At 34.6% G+C, this 22,204-nt stretch overlaps 1 protein-coding gene across 2 annotated transcripts; it reads left to right on the forward strand.

The window, feature by feature from the left end:
- The first annotated feature begins 14,888 nt into the window (after positions 1-14,888).
- On the forward strand, positions 14,889-21,935 carry LOC149771200 (uncharacterized). Of its 2 annotated transcripts, XM_089948741.1 has the most exons (4): positions 14,889-16,903; positions 17,282-17,737; positions 19,462-19,599; positions 21,070-21,935. In XM_089948741.1, exons 1-4 carry the CDS (start codon positions 16,900-16,902, stop codon positions 21,210-21,212), a joined length of 741 nt encoding a protein of 246 aa, XP_089804867.1. In that variant the 5' UTR covers positions 14,889-16,899; the 3' UTR covers positions 21,213-21,935. The 2 variants fall into 2 exon arrangements, with proteins under 2 accessions (XP_089804867.1, XP_089804866.1); XM_089948740.1 differs by having other exon boundaries at positions 14,889-17,737.
- The last annotated feature ends 269 nt before the right edge of the window (positions 21,936-22,204 follow it).

The raw sequence follows: 22,204 nt of genomic DNA on the forward strand, positions 1-22,204 counted from the left end.
AAGAGAGAATTTTGACCAATAAAAATGCAGGAATTAATTTAGCGTTCGAATAATAGAATCAAAGGCCTCTCGTTTGTTTCGTGTCCATGTTGTTTTCCTAAATGACAAACGCATTACGAATAAACGATGTCAGCTTGATGTTACAAAAGAGTCGAACGATTCCGCGAATTAATGACAGGCAGAAACATCGGAGTTTTTCGTGTTTTTATCGGAGATCAGATTTTGCTCAGAAGGATGGCCTACCTTTCTTAGCTGCTCCGACCAAATCAGAGGATTTGGAATCTCTGCTATGGTGTCTGGTTCTTCACGGTTGAGAATATCTTGGTAATCGTCACATATGGCCAGACGTCTTGCTTCTGCGTCGTTGTAGATTTTTCTTCTATTGGTCAGTCAGTGAAAATTAGTGTGGATGCCATCAATATATTATTTACCGAAGACATTTCTATAATTTATTTTCTATTGATGGCTATCGCCAAAGATCTTCACTGTCTTTCTTGGAAATTTCACTGCAATTATCCAGTAGTGAATCACTTGTGCGTTGTCAGCAAATACTGATTTGTCTGAATGAGTATCTTAATGGGGGTAATGAGGCCACCCGTACCTTATTTACTTCAAATAGCTGCTACGACAAGATCTTCGCACCAGTCAAAATTAAGCTCAAATACGAAAGATCATGAACAAATCAGAAAACACCAGATACCATATGAAATGAAGAAAGAGGTGATATATTTTATCAATGCTTTTAGACAGGCTACAAAAATACTATATTAGATAATGCAGTAAAGGTACGAAACCTTTCAACACGTGGCAAAAACAACTTTTCATTTTCAGCTTAGTGTGCCGTTTTTCGTTTAGTATGGTTACCTTGGATCGAGTTTGAAAAGTGGCTACATAGCTTTACATCAGTTACTTTAATAGTGAAGAATTAAATTTCATCTTTAAGGCTCAGGTCCCATTTGGACATAAAATGATGATTTGCAAAGGGACGTATTGTTTCAGTAAGGGGATCTCAATGAATAGCCAAGGTTTGTTTTAAGGACCGAGCTGGTTCTTGGCAACGTATAAAATGTAAAAAAACTTTCTTGACTTTAGGAGAAACCTTGTCCGTCTTTTACGAAATGCGGCGAATATAAAATCGAATAATAAGCCAGAACATTGTTCTTCACTTCATACAATGTGAATCCTATTATTATAAAAAAATCTCTTGTGTATATATCACACACCATGTAAAACTATATATCGAGTGCATCCAAAACCGAAATGAGTGAGAATAATCAAATGTCGTTTTGTAATTGTCATTCAATATTTACCTGGATATACCATTGTTGTCAGAAACAAAACACAAAAAAAAATTATACAAGAAATATGCACATGTGTTCCCCGAAAATACAGGATGTCTCTTTTACCTCGTTCTGAGACTACCTGGCTCCTTGAAGTGAGTAAGAGTTTACTTTGAACCTCCCATTTTTACTGAAGCCCTATGAATAGCATTCGGATTCTTGACGATAATTTCAGTTCTAAAGTCTTAACATTTAAACTTGCCTAAATATTAATGGCTACCTTCTTTTCTCGTTTAGTCAGGTTACTGCTATATCAAGGTTATTTTGATTAAAAGACTTTTGATTAGGGGTTAAAATCATCTAGCAGCTGTCTATACATGTTTACACAAGATTTGTAGTGTATATGTGTATTTCCTGAGCACTTTATCTGTACAAGATACACCTATGACCATGAACGGCGGGGGGGGGGGGGGGGGGCAAGTGGGGCGACAGCCCCAGGCCCCGCTCTTGAGGGGGCCCCGCGCTTCAGTGATATGGTCGTCCTTATGAGTTTGTCAAGCTATATTCTGCGGTAAATTGGAAACGCTGATACCAGCCATACAGGCAGTAGCATACCAATCGAGATACCGATACTCTGGCCCCACGGGGTCATGGTTGGCCTTAGGCCCCGCGTACTCCTAACGCCGCCTCTGCCTTTGACACCTATGTAACACGTTTCATTATGTTATGTAGGTACTACCTTTCTATAAGACTCGCCAGTATAATTCCAATTATTATCAACGAAATGGATTTTCTGCAATACGGCTAGATATTAACGGTCACTTGATACTTGTGGAAACAGACATTACACAACGGTAAATTATGGCACTACCTTCGGTTTCTAGTAATGTTTGAAATGTCAAGAAATATTGCAGACACGGCATTGAGAAATTATTGTGTTAACTTTTAAATTTGTAATTCAGCAAATAAGTCTACATTTTGCTGTCTTTATTTCTCTTCCAAATGTATTTCATTGAACTGCCTAGTTTACCATAAAGTTATAGCGTTCGTCTGCTACATGGTCCTGCAATTTGGCCGATTACAGAGATTTGTCACTGCAACTTTCTCCTGATATCGAGCAATTAGCAATTAGATGACAAGGAGCTAAAACGAATTCTAACAACCCTTGAAAAGGATGGTTACGGATTTTGTTGATATTGCAATTGATATTAAAACGCTATAAATGAAACAGAATAACTCTAAAAGACAGAAAGACCTCCGTCACCCAAGGCATAAACAACAACAATAATAACAGCGCGAGAACTGGGCCACTTAGATTTGGGGCTACGGAGGGGCATATAACAAGAGTCAAGCAATCATCTGAGCAGGAATTAAAACATGGCGTCCACACATAGGAGCAAGTAACTGGCGGCAACTTGTCCCGCGTATTTCACCTCTAAACATGGTTTGGCCTACAGCCATAAAACTTAATAGCTGGCTACTACATACTTGCAATCCCCCTCCCCCCCCCCCACAAAAAAAAAATAATTATGTGGGCTCCCCTGAATTAAAAGCTATTGAAATAAACCAATACTCAGAGCTCACCAAACGTTACACAAAATGGGGTATCGTCGTTTTCAGTGGTTACCTATTTTTTTTTAAATGTATGTGTGTGTGCGTGTGTGTACTGGGATGGTGTGAATCTGACACTTTCACAGAAACCTCAAATATTAAATGAAGTCTTTAAATGCTAAAACTGCAAGAAGAAGAAGAAGATAATATGAGTATTCGGATGAAATATCTTTGGTGGATAAATCTTGAACATTTAATATAGAACACAATTTGTTGATATGACGATGATATGATGTCATCTGTACCAATGTGAATCCACATCACTTAAAAATGAATATAATAATCCATGAAGCTGATTCTATTGTTAAGGTAAATTATTATGAAGTGTAGTCATTGACTTAAATTACACAGAAATTACGTTACAATTTAGTTGCTACAGTTCTTCTCAAGAAATAAATATTCTGTATAAATTTGAAAACCTTGAAACGCTGAAGAATACGGTTCATATTATTACCATATTACATACATTAAAACCCAATAATAAATATGAATGTTAAGTACATGTTGTAGGAAATGTCTTCTTTATATGTATTTCAAAATTAGCTTGCAAAGTGTAAGAACTCTATGGCTAGGAATATTTGTATATTTACTTAAAGCTTGGTGCATTGAAAGTATTGGACACAAGCTCGACTTCAACACACTTATGCCAGATGAGATGAATGGCCACGTTGAGGCCTAACCGAAATTCTTATCATTCAGGGTTACAAAAAATGCCAGCTGATCAGGCGCAAGAATATAATAAGTCTTCCTTGAAAAATCTTTGCGCATTCATAAATATATATCTGAAGGACATTGTCAAAGACAAAGAATTCAAAGATGCTAATTCAATATTAAATGCAAAACTAAAATTTAATCTAAAATCAGGTATTTCAAGACCAACCCAGCACATTACAATAATTTCGCCTTTTGAATTAGAGAACATTAATGTCTATCTTCAGCAATTTAACCATATTTCCCATCAAGTCAGAATTTGGCACCTGCTGGATGTTCATTTTGTGACCAGAGGTTTGGAATTTCGCTATCAACTGACCCCAACTTCTTTAAAATTCGAGAAAGATGGCTTAGATTACACCACTCCACCTCATGAAACAATTTAAAAATATCACCAAAGCTGTGTCGATGAGAAGCTTGAAGACACATCAGACAAAAGAATGTATGTTATTGTCACTATCACGTGTCCAGTGAAATTTGTGAAACGTTTCCTGGAAGAAATCGGAAAAAGCAGCGAAGACCTTGCTTACGCATTGCAGCAAATAAGCAATAAAACCTCATGAATTAGCTGACAGAATGTGTATATGTTAATCTGTGAAACCAAAAACAATTATCCTCATTTCTGCAAGAATGCAGGAGCGCGGTGTTATAATGGTCACTCTCCGTTTGCAACAGCAATTCAATATTTCAATAAAACTGGGTTTGCTACCAGAAATATTTTGTTTAAGACAGACCACAAATATGATGAGTCTCTTAAAACGTACAGTCGCTGACCAAGCACTGAACAAAACCAATGTATTAATTCAGTTTTGGATAATATGGCTACTGTATCGGTCCCTAAAACCAACCCCTTCACTTCATATCAAAATCTGTAACCATTGATACAATCTCGAATCCGAAGTTAAAATACTTTAATCGCACAGTCCCTTTCAGCACGCCGACACTAAACAATGCAACCAAATAAAGCATATGGCAGGCTTTGCGTGTAACTCTACCTTTAACAACTGCACATTTCACTTTGCATTAGAAAACCGAAAGGGTCTTTTTAAGGTTTAACGCTGTTGCAAATGATATAAAAAGTTATTCATTTGTATACTTTAGTTCATTATTACCTTTATGTGGAAAGGGATTACAACAGCTTCTTCATATTTTAAATTTTTCATGGATAAAATCCATAACTAGGCCTGTAATTAGTTTTGCTTCGAAAATCCAGTTAGCACACTTGTTATATCAGCTATTATTATGAGGTCATGGTCTTTTGACGTCACAGATAGAAACTAAATAAAAATCAATAAGAACGTTGTTCGTTTTGTTATATATATATATATATATATATATATATATATATATATGAGGATAATTGTTATGATTCTGTGCAGGTTAGGTGTTATGGGGCGATGAGATGCATCAAATGACCGGAAATTACGTTACTTAAATTCAAATGTATCCTTGGCGGACTACGTTGATTTGACGACAGTAAGGACGAAAATTGGAATTATATGGATTAAATAACCATGGCTGGGTATTAATCAAAAGTGCAAATTTTACCTAATCTCTCACAAAGTTAACATAAATTCCTTCTGACATTAAATACTTTGTGAGTGATGGGTAAAATTTACAATTTGATAAAGCTTCTCGTGGGTTGGTGGTTCTTTCCGGGGTTTTCCAGGGTCCTTCCTCCAACATTAATACTGACCGCCATGTATAGCCTATCTTGTGCTGAAAAATGGCGTTAAACCCTACAACAACAACAACAACAAAACCAACAATTCGATAAATACCCTATTATGGTCATTTAATCTTTTGAGAACAAGTTTTATTAGATAGGCCTGTTCAATGACAGTTGTTATGTCCCTTGGCTTATCAGTTCACCTAATTTACCCATGATGCAACGTTCTTCCGGTGTTTAGTAATTGGACCCAGAGCACAATTAATTTTACTATATATTCCCTACATTTGTTTCTCAGTACTGAAGTTTCCACTGTGTGCCAATTAATACAAATCATATGTTCACCTAAAATAACTTCAAAGATGACTTCACAGTGAAGTTATTGTCATAAGTTCACCGGAATTTCTTTGAGATGTTAGACTTTAAACAAACTCACGTGCAATGGAACACAGATTTCACTTCCCGATCATTAGTAAGACTTTATTGCTCACTGTACACTAACCCCGAAGCACTCACAGACAATCAGACCATAAGCTAATATTCTAAAGAATAAACAATTGCCTTTAAATCCATACCGAGAATGCACCAGTCTAACTCTTGTATCATTAACAAAAGGAGACAGGACAAAATGCACTAAAATAGACTGGGACTACATTCGTGGGTACATAACCGGACGTATTAATTGTGGTTGGGTTCCAATTGCGTCAAACAAAGCTGTGAATGAACCCTCTGACCTAGAAAATTTTAGTGTCAAGTGCTTCAAGACGTATGTATGGGACACACCGCGCATATATCGTAGTACATGCGGAAAGTATGGTTTGTAGTTGATGAATAATAATAAAAAATAATAAAAAAATAAAATAACTTTAATTTAAATGATTTTAAGGTTAGTTAAATTATTGTATTCCTATTTCAAATACAATGCAATTATTAGCGTAACTCTGTTATACTTGAATGGTTTGACAGAAGACAAATTTCAGTACTACAGAGACAACAATTGCCATTTACTAAATCCTGAATTGCAATCATAACAATTTAATTAATGTACAGTCTTATCAACTAGAATTGCATATAATCCTTAAAGTATATGCTTCAGAGAGAGAGAGAGAGAATAGTATAAATGAGCGTATGCTAAAGTAGAGCGTACACACACACACACACATTTGTTTATTAAATAAAACAGTAGGAAGCAAGTGACAAAATTGTTTTATTTCCTTAAGAAAAGGAAACAATCAGTATCGAAGTGCCATAGTTGGATTAAGCTATAACTGTCACCATGAGTTGACTACGTTACGCATGCGACGAAGTTAAATTCAAAATGTATTAAAACAATGGAGCATCTGTTAAAATTAAAACTCCCCATGAATATTGTCTAAATAATGCTCACAAATAATATCAATAAGATTTATTTTGTATGAACCTAATTTCGATGCGCCGGCTCCAATGAGAACTGGTAAAATTAATTGCATGGCCGCGAGTGTTACTGAGCATTTGCTGGTTCAGCAAGTGGGAGTAGATTAACCGAGCATTATCGTGCGAAGATATATCAGTGGGGAGGGGGTGTGAGAGAAACAAACGCTTAAGCCAGAGAAACTACCGCGCGTTAAAATGTCAAATTATTAGTAAAAGAATAACGGGTGAAGTTCTTCATGATTCTGGTAAATACCGGTAGAGTCATCAAACAGAACGTACACACCTGGTCGCCTGCGCTTCAATTTCCACTCCGACGCACGATTAAATTTTATTCTGGCGGTTTTTATTTACCTATTGCGAACATTCTTGAAAACTATCGGTCTTGTTGCTTAATAGTTGTGATCACCGTGAAAATGTTTTTTTTTAACAGTTTGTTCTTCCCAACGGAGATTGCTACCCCAAGGTAAGATTTCACAACAGGTTGGTATAAATCGCGTATGAATACAAAGAAGACGTCGATGAGATCAACGATTTACTGAAAATAACTTTACAGAATTATATAAGGTCTCATACTGTGCACGCCTAACATGGAAACCAACAAGTTTTCTTGAGGGCGCTCAAAGATCTTGCGTGGAATATAGACATGGTGGTCTTGGAATATATATTTCTGCTTCGACGACCGCGTGCTACCTTGTCCGTTTTCTTGGACGTTGAGAATGCCTATTATACGTTGTGAGTTTTAGTCATCCCAAACATGGACTATCAATCAACGGGCCCTTACCTGACATTGCCTTGACTGGATTTGCCGAGTTTAAAATTTTTGAGTGAATATGCTCCTATTATTCTCTTAAAGTTTATACTCGTTGCGAGGATCCTAACAAGTTTAACTGTGCCTGAGGCATTCATAGAACATAAGCCGAAAAAACAGGTCTGACTTTGTGAACCGCCACCAGATGCTACTCATAATGAGATTTGTTTTCATTAAGGATCCAGGCTGAGAATCATGGGTAAATTTCTTTGGAAATATAGACTTGGATTCATAGTGAAATTCAAACAGGGATGTATTATTGAATATTCTTATTTTTATTCAAGAAACGACTGTTGACATAGCATTATTATGCAGGCCTTAACAGTAACATTAACACTTTCTGTGTTGGAATTATGCTGGAATACCACCAAAGTTTTTTTTTCAGAACTTTAATCAAATGAAATAGTATTATAAATTCTAGGATCATTTGGGATTTAATTCGCAATACCGTCATTTAGGTTTTACATTTTCAATTTGTATTTTAAGAGGAAAATGTTTTCTGAATTAAAAAAATCACCTGTTGGTTTTCATTTATTTATGTTACTTTATTTAAGACCATAGAGTCATAACAGAAGACTGGAGGCCATTCCGGGATACGAATTTTACTAAAACATTTCGGAAAACTTTGTTTTTGAAATTTAACTTCACCTTGTTTTGGAAGCCCAATGTATTATTGCACATCCTATAAATATTTATTGAAACCAACGGGCTTTTACCATATCACCTAAAGTGACGAATGTAATTGCAGAGATAGGAAGAGAGAAGTAGAAAGAGAAGATAGACTAATGTAAATAAAGTTGGAAAGAGAAAAGGAAGAAAGCGAATTTCAATTTAGTTTAAAGGAATTAGAGTTGGCAAGTGAAATCATGTCCCCACGTTGCATACAAATTCAGGTTTTGATGTTACTAAAATATTAATTTTGTCTCCCCTTTTTTAAAAAAAGAAGTAGTTAATATTTTCATCATTTTGAAACAAATGCTGAAAATTTGAAATTGCCAAGCGAGCATAACATTATACTCAGTTATTACCAAGTACACTTTTTTGGCGAAGCTCGAGACATTTACAATTCCTTGTGGTTACAGCAAAGTGGTGATTATGATCTAGTTAAGGAATGTATCTAGAAGGGCTATGAATTGGTACATGATGCCCTTCGACAAAAATTCAGGAACCATGGAAAGGAAACTAGACAAATCCGTCGGATTTGCAAGAGAAAAAGAGCAATTATTTTATAGGTGGTGCTCAGCCAAAAAAGTTGGTTAAGATTACACAAATCTCAGACAATCTTTACTAGTTGAGGAAATCAAGAATTAGGTCCATAATGACGTTAAGAATTACTTTGATGAGCACAAAATAGAAACTTTAAAAATGCCACTGATACAGATGACGCGTGTTCCTTAGCTCATACAGTTTGTCTTGTCTGCAATTTTTCCACTCAGCATTCAGCAGTCTTCAATACAAATTGAAATATAAGATACAGAATCAAGACCGACCTAATCCAAATGTTATTACTTCTAAAATGTCAAGGTCGGTCATGTAACACTGGTCAACAGTGAAATCATTACTGACTTGAAAAGGCCCTAATCTGTAGTATTTTGGTGTGCCGAACACGAATATAACCGTGAAAAATTTGTATTGGCTCTCGTTTTGAAGATATTCATATACCTCATTTTCTATGTTTCACTGTGTAAATTTCTCCAGTAGGACTGCAGCAACATCCGGAATAATGATGTAACATTGCATAATACCATCATGCTCACATCATCCACAGTTGACTGCATCATTTTCTGATGCAATGCAATACTAATGCCATGCGGCTGCTGAAGTAAGTTGACGTCAGCAGTGTACTATACATGTGTAGGCCTATTATACTAATGCCAGGCGGCTGCTGAAGCTGACGTAAGCAGTGTACTATATAAAGCCCAATCAGATAGGTTCAGCATTTAAAATATTTTAGACGTTGTGCGAGACAGTTCAAGCTACTGTTACATAAAACTTATTATTTTATCCATTTACGTACAATAAAGAACAGTAATGCCTCGAAAGTGTGTTAATACCGCGGACAATTTTTGCTATATTTGTGGGGAAGTGACATTTGCCAACCAGAAGAAAAGTATCAATTCTCAAGTGAAGAAGGCATATCATCTTTACTTCGGATGCAAGGTTGGTGACCAAGACAAGCCTTGGGCTCCGCATATATGCTGTGCTACATGTACAACACAGCTTTCACAGTGGTTGAATTGCAAAAGGTCATCAATGCCGTTTGCAGTCCCAATGGTGTGGAGAGAGCCAAGCAACCACCTAAATGACTGTTACTTCTGCTTGGTTCCTCCTCTTTCCGGCGGAATAACGAAGCGAAAGAAGTCGAGAATAGTCTACCCAAACATTCCGTCTGCATTGAGACCAGTTCCACATGGTGAGGGACTTCCTATTCCAGAACCTCCAGCAGAATATTCTCTTGATTCATCTGACGAAGACAAAGGTGAGTCGACCTGTTCTTCTCCTGGTCCATCAGCATGCAGTGATCCAGATTTTCACTGTGGTGCATCATCAACCCCACACAGAATAACACAGGAAGAACTAAATGACCTGATTCGTGATTTGGACTTATCAAAGAACAAGGCAGAATTGCTAGGATCAAGACTCCAACAATTTAATCTTCTAGAAGAAGATGTCACAATTACTGCATATCGAAAGCGCCACCAGCAATTGGAGCCTTTCTTCAGAAAGGAAAGTAATCTGATATTCTGTTCCGATATTGAGGGCCTCATGAATGCTTTAAAAATCACTCATGACCCACAAGAATGGAGACTATTTGTGGACTCTTCGAAACTGAGTCTCAAGGCTGTGCTTTTGCACAATGGAAACATTCTTCCATCTATTCCAGTAGCGTATGCTGTCCACATGAAAGAGACATACGATAACTTAAGGCAGCTACTGAATTCCATTGAGTATAACAAGTACAGCTGGCACCTCTGTGGTGATTTGAAGGTAGTTGCCCTTTTAATGGGACTGCAGCAAGGATATACAAAATACATGTGTTTCTTATGCGAGTGGGATAGCCGAGCAAGGGAAATGCACTACATGAGGAAGGAATGGACTCACAGGCAGAATGTAGCCATTGGAGAGAAGAATATCCAACACCCAGCTCTGGTTGAGGCTCAGAAAATCTTGCTACCACCCCTTCACATCAAACTAGGTTTGATGAAGAACTTCGTGAAAGCCATTGACCGGACTTTGCCAGCATTCCGATACCTGCATGAAAAATTCCCTCGACTCAGCGAAGCAAAGATTAAAGAGGGAGTTTTTGTGGGTCCTCAGATTCGAGAGCTTTTCAAAGATGACCGGTTCAACAACTTGCTGGAAGGTGACGCGAAACAAGCATGGAATGCTTTTCGCCTAGTTTCTACAAACTTCCTCGGAAATATTAGGGCAGAAAACTATAAGGAACTAGTAGAAGACATGTTGATGAAGTATAAGAAACTTGGCTGCAATATGTCTCTAAAGATTCACTTCCTTCATTCCCATTTGGATTTCTTTCCTAGCAACTGTGGTATTGTTAGTGATGAACACGGCGAACGTTTTCATCAAGATATCGCAACAATGGAACAAAGATACCAGGGAAAATGGTCCACTACAATGCTGGCTGACTACTGCTGGACACTCCTCAGAGATGCTCCCGAACAGCTGTACAAGAGACAGGCGAAGAAATCTAAGATGTAGTCAATGACTTGATTTTTTATAGGTAGGCTATTACAGTTGACCTTTTACTATTGGAATGCATTTCGTTATGTAAACATTAATTTCTTGCAGATTACAAAAAAAACTAGAGCCAATTTTGCAATTTGACTGTCATATTCGTGTTCAGCACATAAAAATTGATAAGAATTGACTAATTTTATTTCAGTAACATGACTTTTGTAAAAATTTGTTGTCCAGTGTAATAAAAACAATACATTTGCTGGTTGAAATAAACCCCAGTTTGATTTTATTATGGAAATTTATGAACCAATCATGTTGAAAGGTTCTATATCACTCAGAGGTGATTCTATCATAATTAAAATTTAAGGGACACAGAAGCTTCTCAGAGTCTTTTATTATCAGTAATTTGCCTTGTTATGATAGTCTTCTTCTAACCAGAGTGCTCTTATTAGGGTAGTAAAGTGTGGGTTTGTTAATATTACTCTCCACAGTGAACATTTGTGATTAGACTGAGTCTAAGAACCCGTGACAATTTGTACAATGTGGTTTTTACCCGTTGAGGGTAATCATTTATTACTAGTCATTGACCTAGCTGGAGATAAGGTTGTGGTGAATCTACTTGTAACTGACAATCCTTGTGAAGATCAGAAAGTCGAGCCTATTGAAAATGAAATACCTGATTTACACCCAGATAATGTAGTTATTAGACTTATAGCTTGTAAAGCTCTTCTTGGGGATGAAATGAATCAGGAAAGTATCCAATTAGCTGATACATGTCTTGATTAGGTTTTGATGAGGTGACTTTTGGTCCTCGTCTGGATCAATCAAAAGGTACTTGTCATAGTGATTCTCTTTTTACTACTCATTCTCTTCGTTTTAATCAGGGTGACAAAACATAATCACTTGTCGTCGAACAGGACAACGATACCGAGATCTCCTGTTTCATTCAAAAAGCTATTAGCGAAACTAGAGCCACCGAAGTACCTGTTTGTTATTTTGTTAAATATGGGTTCCCTATGAATCTCAGAGGCATCCTCTTTGTAGGATGTTAAATCTAAAACCATAGTCAATGATTTGAGTAATGATTTAATCAATTTGTCCTGCTCAAATCTGTGCAATCTCATCAAGGGTCAAAATGTATGATTGGAATTTTAAAGCAAGTTATGCATGAATTGGGCATCCAGCCTTTCGAGTATTCTGCATATGGCTCTGAAAGACAACGGAGTTTAGACAGTTTTCAAACTTCGAAAAATATGAGTCCATCATATGGTTTTGATACTGAAAAGATTGGGATAAATGTGTTCATTTACTGTTGTTTCCTGTTTGGGAATCAAGAATCTTTAGGATTCAGTCCCTTTAAACTAGTGTTTGGAAATACTGTATGTAAATAATCAAAGTTGTTGAAAGAGAAACCTTTCTTCAAATGCTGATATATAAACTAATCTTCTCGATTATGTTTTAAGTTGTAAATGCAAGTTGTCAAAGGCTTGTGAATTTCCAGGAACGTATCTGTACTATACTCAGTCAAATATAAAATTAAGGTATGACAAGTAATAAAGGATATGAATTTTCAGCCTGGTTGTTGAGTTCTGGCTCTTTTGCCCTTATCTAAAATTCCCCTTCAGGCTAAGTGATATGGTCAATACACAATTGAAAAGAATGTAATTGATTTAGATTATATCATTAATATTCATGGGAAGCAAAAACAAAACAACTAATTTAAAGGAATTTGATGAAAGAGATAGCCATGTGAATCAATTTAGATCTGTCCGTCCCACACTTGAGGATTTAAGCAATGAAATGCAATCGGACTGTAGTGCCTCTTGTGCAGCCAATCTTCAGAATTCATAAATTATGAATAATCTGGACCAGAAACATTCACATCTGCAGCAACAATAAAATAATGAATTAAAACAGCTATTACTTGAATATGTGCATTTGTTTCCAGATTTTCCAACACGAACAAATAACATCTACCATGACATTGAAATATCAGATTCCACAATTGTGAAACAACATTAGTACAGGATGAACCCTCTCAAACAAGAATGTCTGTAAAAAGAAATTCAGTATTTTCTGGAGAATGATTTCACAAAACAAAGTAAAGGTGGCTGACGTTAACCATGTATACTGGTATCAAAACCAGGTAATACTTTCCGCATCTGCAGAGACTAGAGAAAGGTTAAGAGTGAGACGAAAATCGATTCGTTTTCATCGCCAAACATCAAGGACTGTATTGGCAAAATTTGAAATGTAACATGTCACTAAATTTGACGCTGTGAGATGATTTTGACAATTCCCACTGATTAATAGGGCAAGGTACGTTTCTACATTCATAAACCCTGATGGACTTTTTATCAATATAAAGTGATACCGTTTGGGATGAAAGGTTTGCCATGTGCTTTTTAATGTTTCCTGAACATGATTAAATCTAGTCTACATAATTGTGATGCTTACGTCGGTCTACAACGACACCTAAAAAGATTACTTAGAGACGATGCGGAAGTTGTTTGATAGGGTTCGTGATGTAAATTTGACAAATAATGTATCCAATTATGAGTTTTGTCGTGTTTATGTTACATTGTTAGGACATATCGTGGGACATGGTCAAATTATACATATAGAAACCAAGGTCAAAGCCATCACTGATTACACGGTGTCTATCAGTAATAAGCAGCTGATGCGAATTTTGGGTATGGCTGATGTCACGAGAAATTTGACATGTTAAAGGCCAAACTCAGCAGTGCGCCAGTTCTTTCAGCTCCTTATTTCAGTCTGTCAATTAAAATATATGTTGAATCAAGTGATATTGGGTTTGGTGAAGTATTGATTCAAGAAGACAAAAAATGGTTTAGATTATCCTGTGTGCTATTTGTCTAAAAAAATAAATATTCACTAGATTAATTGCTTCACAATCAAGAAGGAATGTTTGGCTTTAATACTTGCTTTTTTGTACCTAGAACTGATTATTAGTTAGCTTATTCTCTAATTTATTGTGTTTAGCAATCACACAACTCTTATTTATTTAAAGTGTACATGCACAGCATCCTTACTTTCATTGGCAAGATTAAAAAGATAGAAGATTATTAAGGTGAAATTTGACATCAGGCACGTCTAGGGCAAATACAGTATAATAGCAGATGCAATTTTACGTATATATAAATATATTGATTCATGTCTACTTTGTGTAATTCTTAAAACTTGATCGCATGTTAATTTTTATCTTGCATGGTGAACAAATAAATAAAGATAGCTTTATTGCATAAATATTTTTTTAATGGGGGAAGATTTATGTATATTTAACATGCATTGATGGTTAGATTTTTGGTTTTTTAACAAAAGTTATTTCATTATATGCTATGTGTAATGTAAAGTTGTATAGTTGCCCTTGTCCAAAATCATTGACAGTTTAATAAACAACATTACCTTTTTGTGACTGAAGGACAAATACTATGATTATTATCTTAAAGAACATTGTGTTTACTATGTTCTTTATAATAATATATGTAACACACATTGGCCCCTCAACGAGGTGCTGATCAGTTTTACATCAGACGAAGCAGCTCATTCGGCCCCAAATAATGACAAAGTAAAGTCAGCTAACCGGAAAGGCGCCTTCTATAGAAAAAAAAATTCATCTAAAATAAATTGAATATGTATTTTATTTATCATTTTGATAGGAATAAAAAGCATCGTTTTGTGTTTAGACTCTTACAAAAGTAACAGAAAAAGAGTGAAAACAATAAGCTTTGTAAAATATAACAAATAATTCATTTCCCAGAAAGAAAGGTAAAAATGAGAAAATGAACTTACGGTTCTACGAATCATCCAAAATAATCCAAGAATATTCCAAGAAATGAAGAATATAAGTCCTAGTAAGAAAAAGTCCTAATGAAACTGAGTTTGAATCCCGATGAAATCCAAAATGGAAGGTGATGACGTATGCTGTGGTCAGCGTCGTTTTTATGTTACGTATTTATTCTCTAATAAACAGTATCACAAGAAAGAATGAAAACAGCAAACTTTTAAATATATAAAAAGTATTTTTTTCTCTGGAAAAATACTGTAAAATTGAAAAATATATGAGAACTTATAATTTCCAGAATCAAATCTAAAATTTATCAAGAATAATCCACGAATAATGTTTTTGCATTTGTATTATTGAAATGCTCTAATGATTTCAAGTTTGAGTCCCGACGAAGAATATTAGATGGAAGGCGATGACTTATCCTGTAGCCGGTACTGTATTGACGTCTACAATTCTTTGTACAAACACAATTATTTATACTCCGGTTTTGGAAATCCAAACAGAATTTTCAATAAATGTCCCTTTTCAAGAAATCTGCATGAATACAATAATATTTCCAGAGAAACCAATGAATCTTTGAGAGTCCGAATAATTTGAAGAAAAATAACTAATAACTCAAAAAACTCAAACGTTCGTTTCTGGTCACAACAGTAGAAAACAACTTGACATCAAGTGTTTAAAAGCCCTGGACTCTGAGATCTCTCTCTCTCTAAGCATCACTATTAATACTAAGTATTTCGTAATTTCGGAAATGCCTAATTGTCAAATATATTGCGAAACAGATCAAGACTTGATCATGTTTACATGTAAAAGTAACATAGCTCCTGCATGTCCTTGATAAGAACCAATCATTTTACTCCTATACAAAGTTGTTTACTTGAACCTCAATCAAGGCCAGGAAGAATGCCAAAAATAGAAATGTGTTTTTATTATTAGTAATCTAAGTGGAAACTCAGGTCAAACTGAATTGTCTGAAAAATATAAAATTCGTAGTAAACAAAATTACATTATATTGATATGCAAAGAAACTAAAAAGATTTCAAAACCCACAAACAATCAAATGAAATCAAGCATAACTTAATTGAAATAATGATTAAATCAAATATATGTAACAGTCGTACTGATGTGACAACGTTTCTTTGTTGAATCACATAACAAAATATTCCACTGTTGCATTCTGTGCAAATTTCGATAACTGTCCTTGTCCAAAAATTTATTTAGAGCACTAGTATTTCCAGGAAAAGCATACTTGAAATCCAAATAAATTGAAGAAAACAAAATAAGTAGCCCAAAACTAGTCACAACATAAAACACTTTGACTTCTCAAGTGTTATGGCAAGAATAACTATTATTTCTTAAAACATCAATAATAAGTATTGCTACAACGCAAAATAGATGCCCGAATGTGGGTCAATCCTCTTGAAAAACCAGAATTTATAACATGCTTTTTTGTCACGTACTCCAAATATGGCCTCGATGAATCTTACTCTGAGAAAGATTATAAAAATGTTTTTAAAAAGTTGTTTACTACAACTGTCACTGATTTCTGAATCAAGTTAAGGAACCAGGTCAGCATTAGATACAATGTCTTTATAATGTTTGCGTCAAAGATGACAAAATCAGTCAGAACTGAACTATTACAGTAAATAAAGTTACATTACAATAGCAAGTAATGGAATCAAAAAAAAATTAAAACTAAAGAACAAACAATTAAATGAAATGAAATATAAATTAAATCAAATGTGCATAATAGTATGCTTTTACACACTTTTATCTCTAAACATTTCAGGCTCTGGCTTCAACGACCCCTATGAGATTCAGCCAACGTTGATAGCAGTAAAGTATATATGATCCCTATAGTGTGTGCTCAAAAGTCTTTGTGTCAAGGTCTTTATTTGTAATGTGTAACTTGGTTGAGTATTTTGTCAGAAATCTAAAACAATTTACATACTTGACCTTGTCGAATTAGATTTACGTCGTCTTAATACAGCCATCTAACTGGACAATTAAGGACGCTCCCACTTTACAGTTTTGAGGGACACAATAATAATTAGGACACGTAGAATGAAAAGTGAAATAAAGTATATTCCAAGGTGAAGGTCCATTTAAAGTTAGATTAGACTCTGGAAACTTATTCATTCAAAAATAGATGTCAATCGTTTTTACACTCGCATGTATGAATGAGTTATACTTCGCATCGTATTTCTTTTAATTTTACCGTATTGCGAACTTAACTCAAATAATGAACTTTTTAACGAGTTTTGCCTGTGTCATCGTTATAGCTTCACTTGCATCAGTGAAATGTTTGCCTGCGGAGGAAACCAACCCTATTCTTAGTGAGGTACAGAAGGAAATTTTGGACCTCAATTCCGGCATGATAAAAATCAAACGAAAAATGCGCAAGGATCGTCAGTTGATTTTGAAGTTGAACGAAACCATGTCTCGATATAGTGGAACATATAAAAAAGCCGAACCGATTTGGAACTACATCTTGGAAATATCCCCAATAAACCTAGATCGGATTCGAGCTTTAGAGATAGGTTTTCTAAAGGAAAAAAACATTCGAATTGAATCGATGACGGGACTTCGAAACCTAAATCAGGAAAATCATAACCTGAAGCAGGAATTGAAGAGTGCAATCGAAGTCTTGACATCACTAGCGGGGAATATTAAGAACCAGAGTCAGCAGTTGAAGGAGCTGCAAGATGAACTGAAAGAATCGAAAGCTAGCGACAGAGGTAATGAAAATACTATATAATACTTAGTTAAATTTTTATACTCCTTAGCACACTTTTTGGTATCTTAACTTCATATAATGCACACCCTCCACCACCCGATAAAGAAACACTAAACAACATGGCCACGTCGTTGAAATCTTAACTGCGTAATAAAGCAAATTAATCTCAAGAAATAAACTGCCTAATTTTAAAAATAAATCGAATATATCCGCCTTTGGTTTCCAGAAAATAGTGATACTTCTCCGAATCATTGGAAAACGTATATGTTTAGCGAAAAATTAGAAATTACATTGAATTTTTGATGCTTATTTTCGATTTAAGAGAACAGTGATGCATGCGAATAAAGACCACAGCCAGGGAATGAAGTAGCTGCAATATAAACTGAAAGAAAATAAAATTCACAGTCTGCAGTTAAAGGACCTTCAAGATAAACTGAAAGAATTGAAAACCAGCAAGACCGCTAAATAAAAGCACATTATATTATATCACTTCTTTACATTTTTCTAAACTTTAAAAAAATAATTTTGCAATATTTCCTTGCCTCGATAATCCGGGAGAAAATCCGTTCAAAGATAAGAAATGTTTATATGAAAATACAATCAGTCGGATGACACAGATTCACCAACCCAAACCTTTTGGAGGGTATCAACCTCTGATTGGTAAAAATTTAGTGGCAAGTTAATGTTATAAATTAATCACGTGATCATCTGTGTGGAGAAATTACAAGTAGCGTAACCGTATTGTAACCAGTGATTCTATGAACATCGTCTGAGTTTTTTTACTACTCGCCAATGGGTGTGTTAAGAATGAAATAAAGACACTGAGATCAAATCGTCCAAACTTTTGACATAACATAAGTTCAATAAATCAAGTATGGTATTAAGTCTCGTTGCTATTTAGTAACTGTATGTAACAATCACAGTTTGCTGATGCCTGCACAAATAAAGATGATTGATTTAAGATTTGGACAGTATATGACGTCATTTCAGAATAAAAGGCTACGTCCATTATTGGCTCATCAGCATGTATAACAGTTGCAAAATACGACTGATAAAGATGACTACAGTTTGTTAGTTTACCATAACTCATTTAACTGGGAGATATCATTTTGTATCATTTTGTATCATTGTACAGTTTACATTATTTTGGCGACACAAACAAGTAAGCATAGACAAGCAGAAATATCGGTCAGCATAAAAAAATATTTGCCAGCACAAATAACATAACATAAAGCTAACATTCATAATATCTGCCGGCATATTGTATCTGTATCGTCCTCAGACTTTGTTAAGTCATCATAAAAAGAACAAGGAAAAATGGTTGTCCTTACCTGCCGACTCAGCAGACCTAATGTGGATCTCAATCACGTCGGTTTAGTGCATGCTGAAATATAGTGAAATAAACAAAAGTCAGTAGATGTATTCATCAATTTCTTCCAGCCATTATTGAATATAAACTACATAGAAAGGCATTAAATACATGTAAATCTACTGTGTATACAGTATGATGACAGAGTAAAATTAAAATGTGAATGATTCAATTATCCGGAAAACTCATTAATTGGGACAGAATATGTCCGGATTAAAGAGGTTCTATTGTATTCAAATTTAAAAATAGCTTGAATATATCCGTTGAAGATGCAGATGTAATTTTTACGAATCAATGTAAAGCGTACGTGTTTAGAGAAAAATCATTAATTACATTGAATTTGATACTTATTTTAGATTTAAGAACAACGCTAATGCAGGCGAATAAAATCCAAAGTGAGGAACTGAAAGAGCTGCAAGATGAACTGAAAGAAAATAAAAATGAACTGAAGGAGCCTCAAGATGAACTGAAAGAGCTGAAAGCTAGAGAGAAAGGTAAATAAAATGTCTCTGTAATACTTATTATATGTTTATAATCCGTGGCATAATTTTTTTTACCTATCCTTCATAATATCCAAAAGAAAGGCTAAATGGACTTATTGTGGAATTATACAATGCGTGATGAAGTAAGATAATATCCAAATATCACATATTTAAATGAAAAACAGATCGAATAAATCAGCATTTAGTTTCTCCTAATCTTTATATAGTATTTTTTTAACGAAAATTATTAATTATATTCAGTTTGATATTTGTTCAGATTTTTTATATCAAAAGTCACAACAGGTTAATTAAAACATATTTAATTAGCTAACTTATGCATAAATGGGTAGGGATTTTGTTATGTATATTTAATTTGCATTGTGCGTTGGCTTTTTCCATGATTATATGATATCTATATATTTTTGTATTATATAATTGACCTTTGTAAATAACTGAGGGTATGAGTTGGGCCTACCTGATTAATGTCATGTTTTAATCAATAACATATTAGGTAGCTAATTCTTGTGTATGATTTTTTTAATATGTTATCAGGTCGTTATTACATTAGATGTTAACATGTTGATAGATGTTGAGGTCAAGATCTAGGTTTGTTTAGAAAATAAGAATGTCATGGAAGCAAGTTATTTAGGAATTGTATGGAAAAATGATCCTCATGCTGGTTCTGTTATTGTGTCTTATATAAATGTTGCTTTCTTCACAATTACTCATTCCATATCTTAACATCAGTTTTAGTCTAAAATAGTCAAGTTGAGTTTCAGTTAATATTTGAGGGATTTACTTTTTTAAATAATTCATCGTAATTACAAAATACTCAATACTTTTGGGACTACATCATTATTTTGGGATAAGCTGGAATCCACTCAGTGATAGTTTGGATTATAGCATTGTGACGCATCAAAACTGTTAGAACTTTGCCACATTCCTGGCTTTTGGTAAGTCAGGAGTTTCAGGCTTGCAATTATTCAGACGTTCGCTGTAATACATTCGGAATACTCTATACTATTGGAATTGCAACATAACTTTCAGGACTATTTGGGATTTAATTCAGTATAATGTAAGTGAATTTTAAATTTACACTTTGTATTATAGGAAAATAGATTATTTTTGGAATGTTACAAACTTAATATTTTTAGCTCGCTTCTGTTGCTTTGTTTAAAACCTCTACAAATTCTCGCAGCAATAAATAAGCCCTTCTCCACAGAAGTAAGGTAAAAGAAGTGATAAAAAAACGAGCAAATATGATGTGGTAAAATAAAAAAGTGTGCTTCCGAAAAGAAAAAGTAGATATCTCATGTAAGCAAACAATGCTGCTACCAAAGTTCGGAAGGAGACTAATTTACTATGTATTACACCTACAGCATATAACAACTGACAATAAATGCCCTGTTTTTCATAAACACTGGATATTTCTTATTTTACGTTTTATGGTATTGCTTATTTCGTTTCGTATTCCACCCTTAGCAAAAGAAAACAGGAAGACACCAACAGGCAGAACGGAGATAACTGCTGACGCAGAAACGTTCCTAGTTTCTACCACAGACGATGTCAACGCTAAGACTAGGAAATTTACTACTCCATTCGACTATCTATTTTATATCGATTAATGCAAATAATCCAATTAATTTTAAAGAATAACTCTGAGTATCGAAGCCAATATTTTGGTACTGAATTAGGGTCTAAAGATAAAAGAAATAGATACGAAATAGACAAATTTCCTTTGTTTGTCCAATCTATCGATGCACTATACTTACATATCTAATTATGTTAAATAAAAATAATTTGTCAGAATTCTTGAAATTTTTAGTCACTTCAGATTTAGAATGGAATGTACTTAAATACCTTCTATGTATGATATGACATACAATTCAAAAAATTGAAAGAAAATAAATTTAGCTATTCGCAATGTCTGCACATGTTTGCAATGCATACAAAGACACATTCATGACGCGTGCATATTTTTACTACCACATGTAACACTGAGATAGCATTACAGTGAACTCTTTCGTTCTTCTATGCACACCCATTCTCCATTTACATCTATGGATGTAGTATTTGGCCAGAAGAAAACAATATTTAAAAGGCTGCTCATATCTTCTATCTGCACTTGTATCTTCCACTATTACAGTTTTTGCAACTGACACAATATCTTTGTTCACTTTATTCCCAATCCTCGGCCTGTTTATCATGTTACATTACCAAAACAGCGCAGTATTGTTTCTGAGAATTTGTTTTTACACAAAGAACATTTATTGGTATCAGACAATTTTATGCTATATAAAAATGAATTCGTTGTTAAAATTATGTGGATTAAAGGAACTCGAAACCATTGCAATGTCGAGTTTCTTGTTATTATAAATAATTTATCATAATATGTTTTCATAATAGTTGTAGTGTTGGTACTTATATGTTTTCATAATAGCTATAGTCGTGGTACTTATGTGTTTTCATAATAGCTATAGTGTTGGTGCTTATGTGTTTTAACTTACAGCTATGAACATTCGGAGCTCTTTTCCTACTGAAGCGAAAACCCGAAATCTTTTTTTTTTAACGCTAATCATCCGCTGAGTAGTTCTATGAAAATGCATTACCAAATATA

The sequence above is a fragment of the Sinohyriopsis cumingii genome, unplaced genomic scaffold, assembly GCF_028554795.1.
Source record: "Sinohyriopsis cumingii isolate HCF-2022 unplaced genomic scaffold, ASM2855479v2 utg002052l, whole genome shotgun sequence".
In the NCBI taxonomy this organism is placed as follows: Eukaryota; Metazoa; Mollusca; class Bivalvia; order Unionida; family Unionidae; genus Sinohyriopsis; species Sinohyriopsis cumingii.

Bases quoted from the DNA above. Each gene is read 5' to 3' on its own strand.
- LOC149771200 (XM_089948740.1), top strand. From the start codon at position 17,242: ATGAACTTTTTAACGAGTTTTGCCTGTGTCATCGTTATAGCTTCACTT. The intron at 17,738-19,461 runs GTAATGAAAATA...TACTTATTTTAG, and splicing joins ATCGAAAGCTAGCGACAGAG to ATTTAAGAACAACGCTAATG. The intron at 19,600-21,069 runs GTAAATAAAATG...TTCCACCCTTAG, and splicing joins GCTGAAAGCTAGAGAGAAAG to CAAAAGAAAACAGGAAGACA.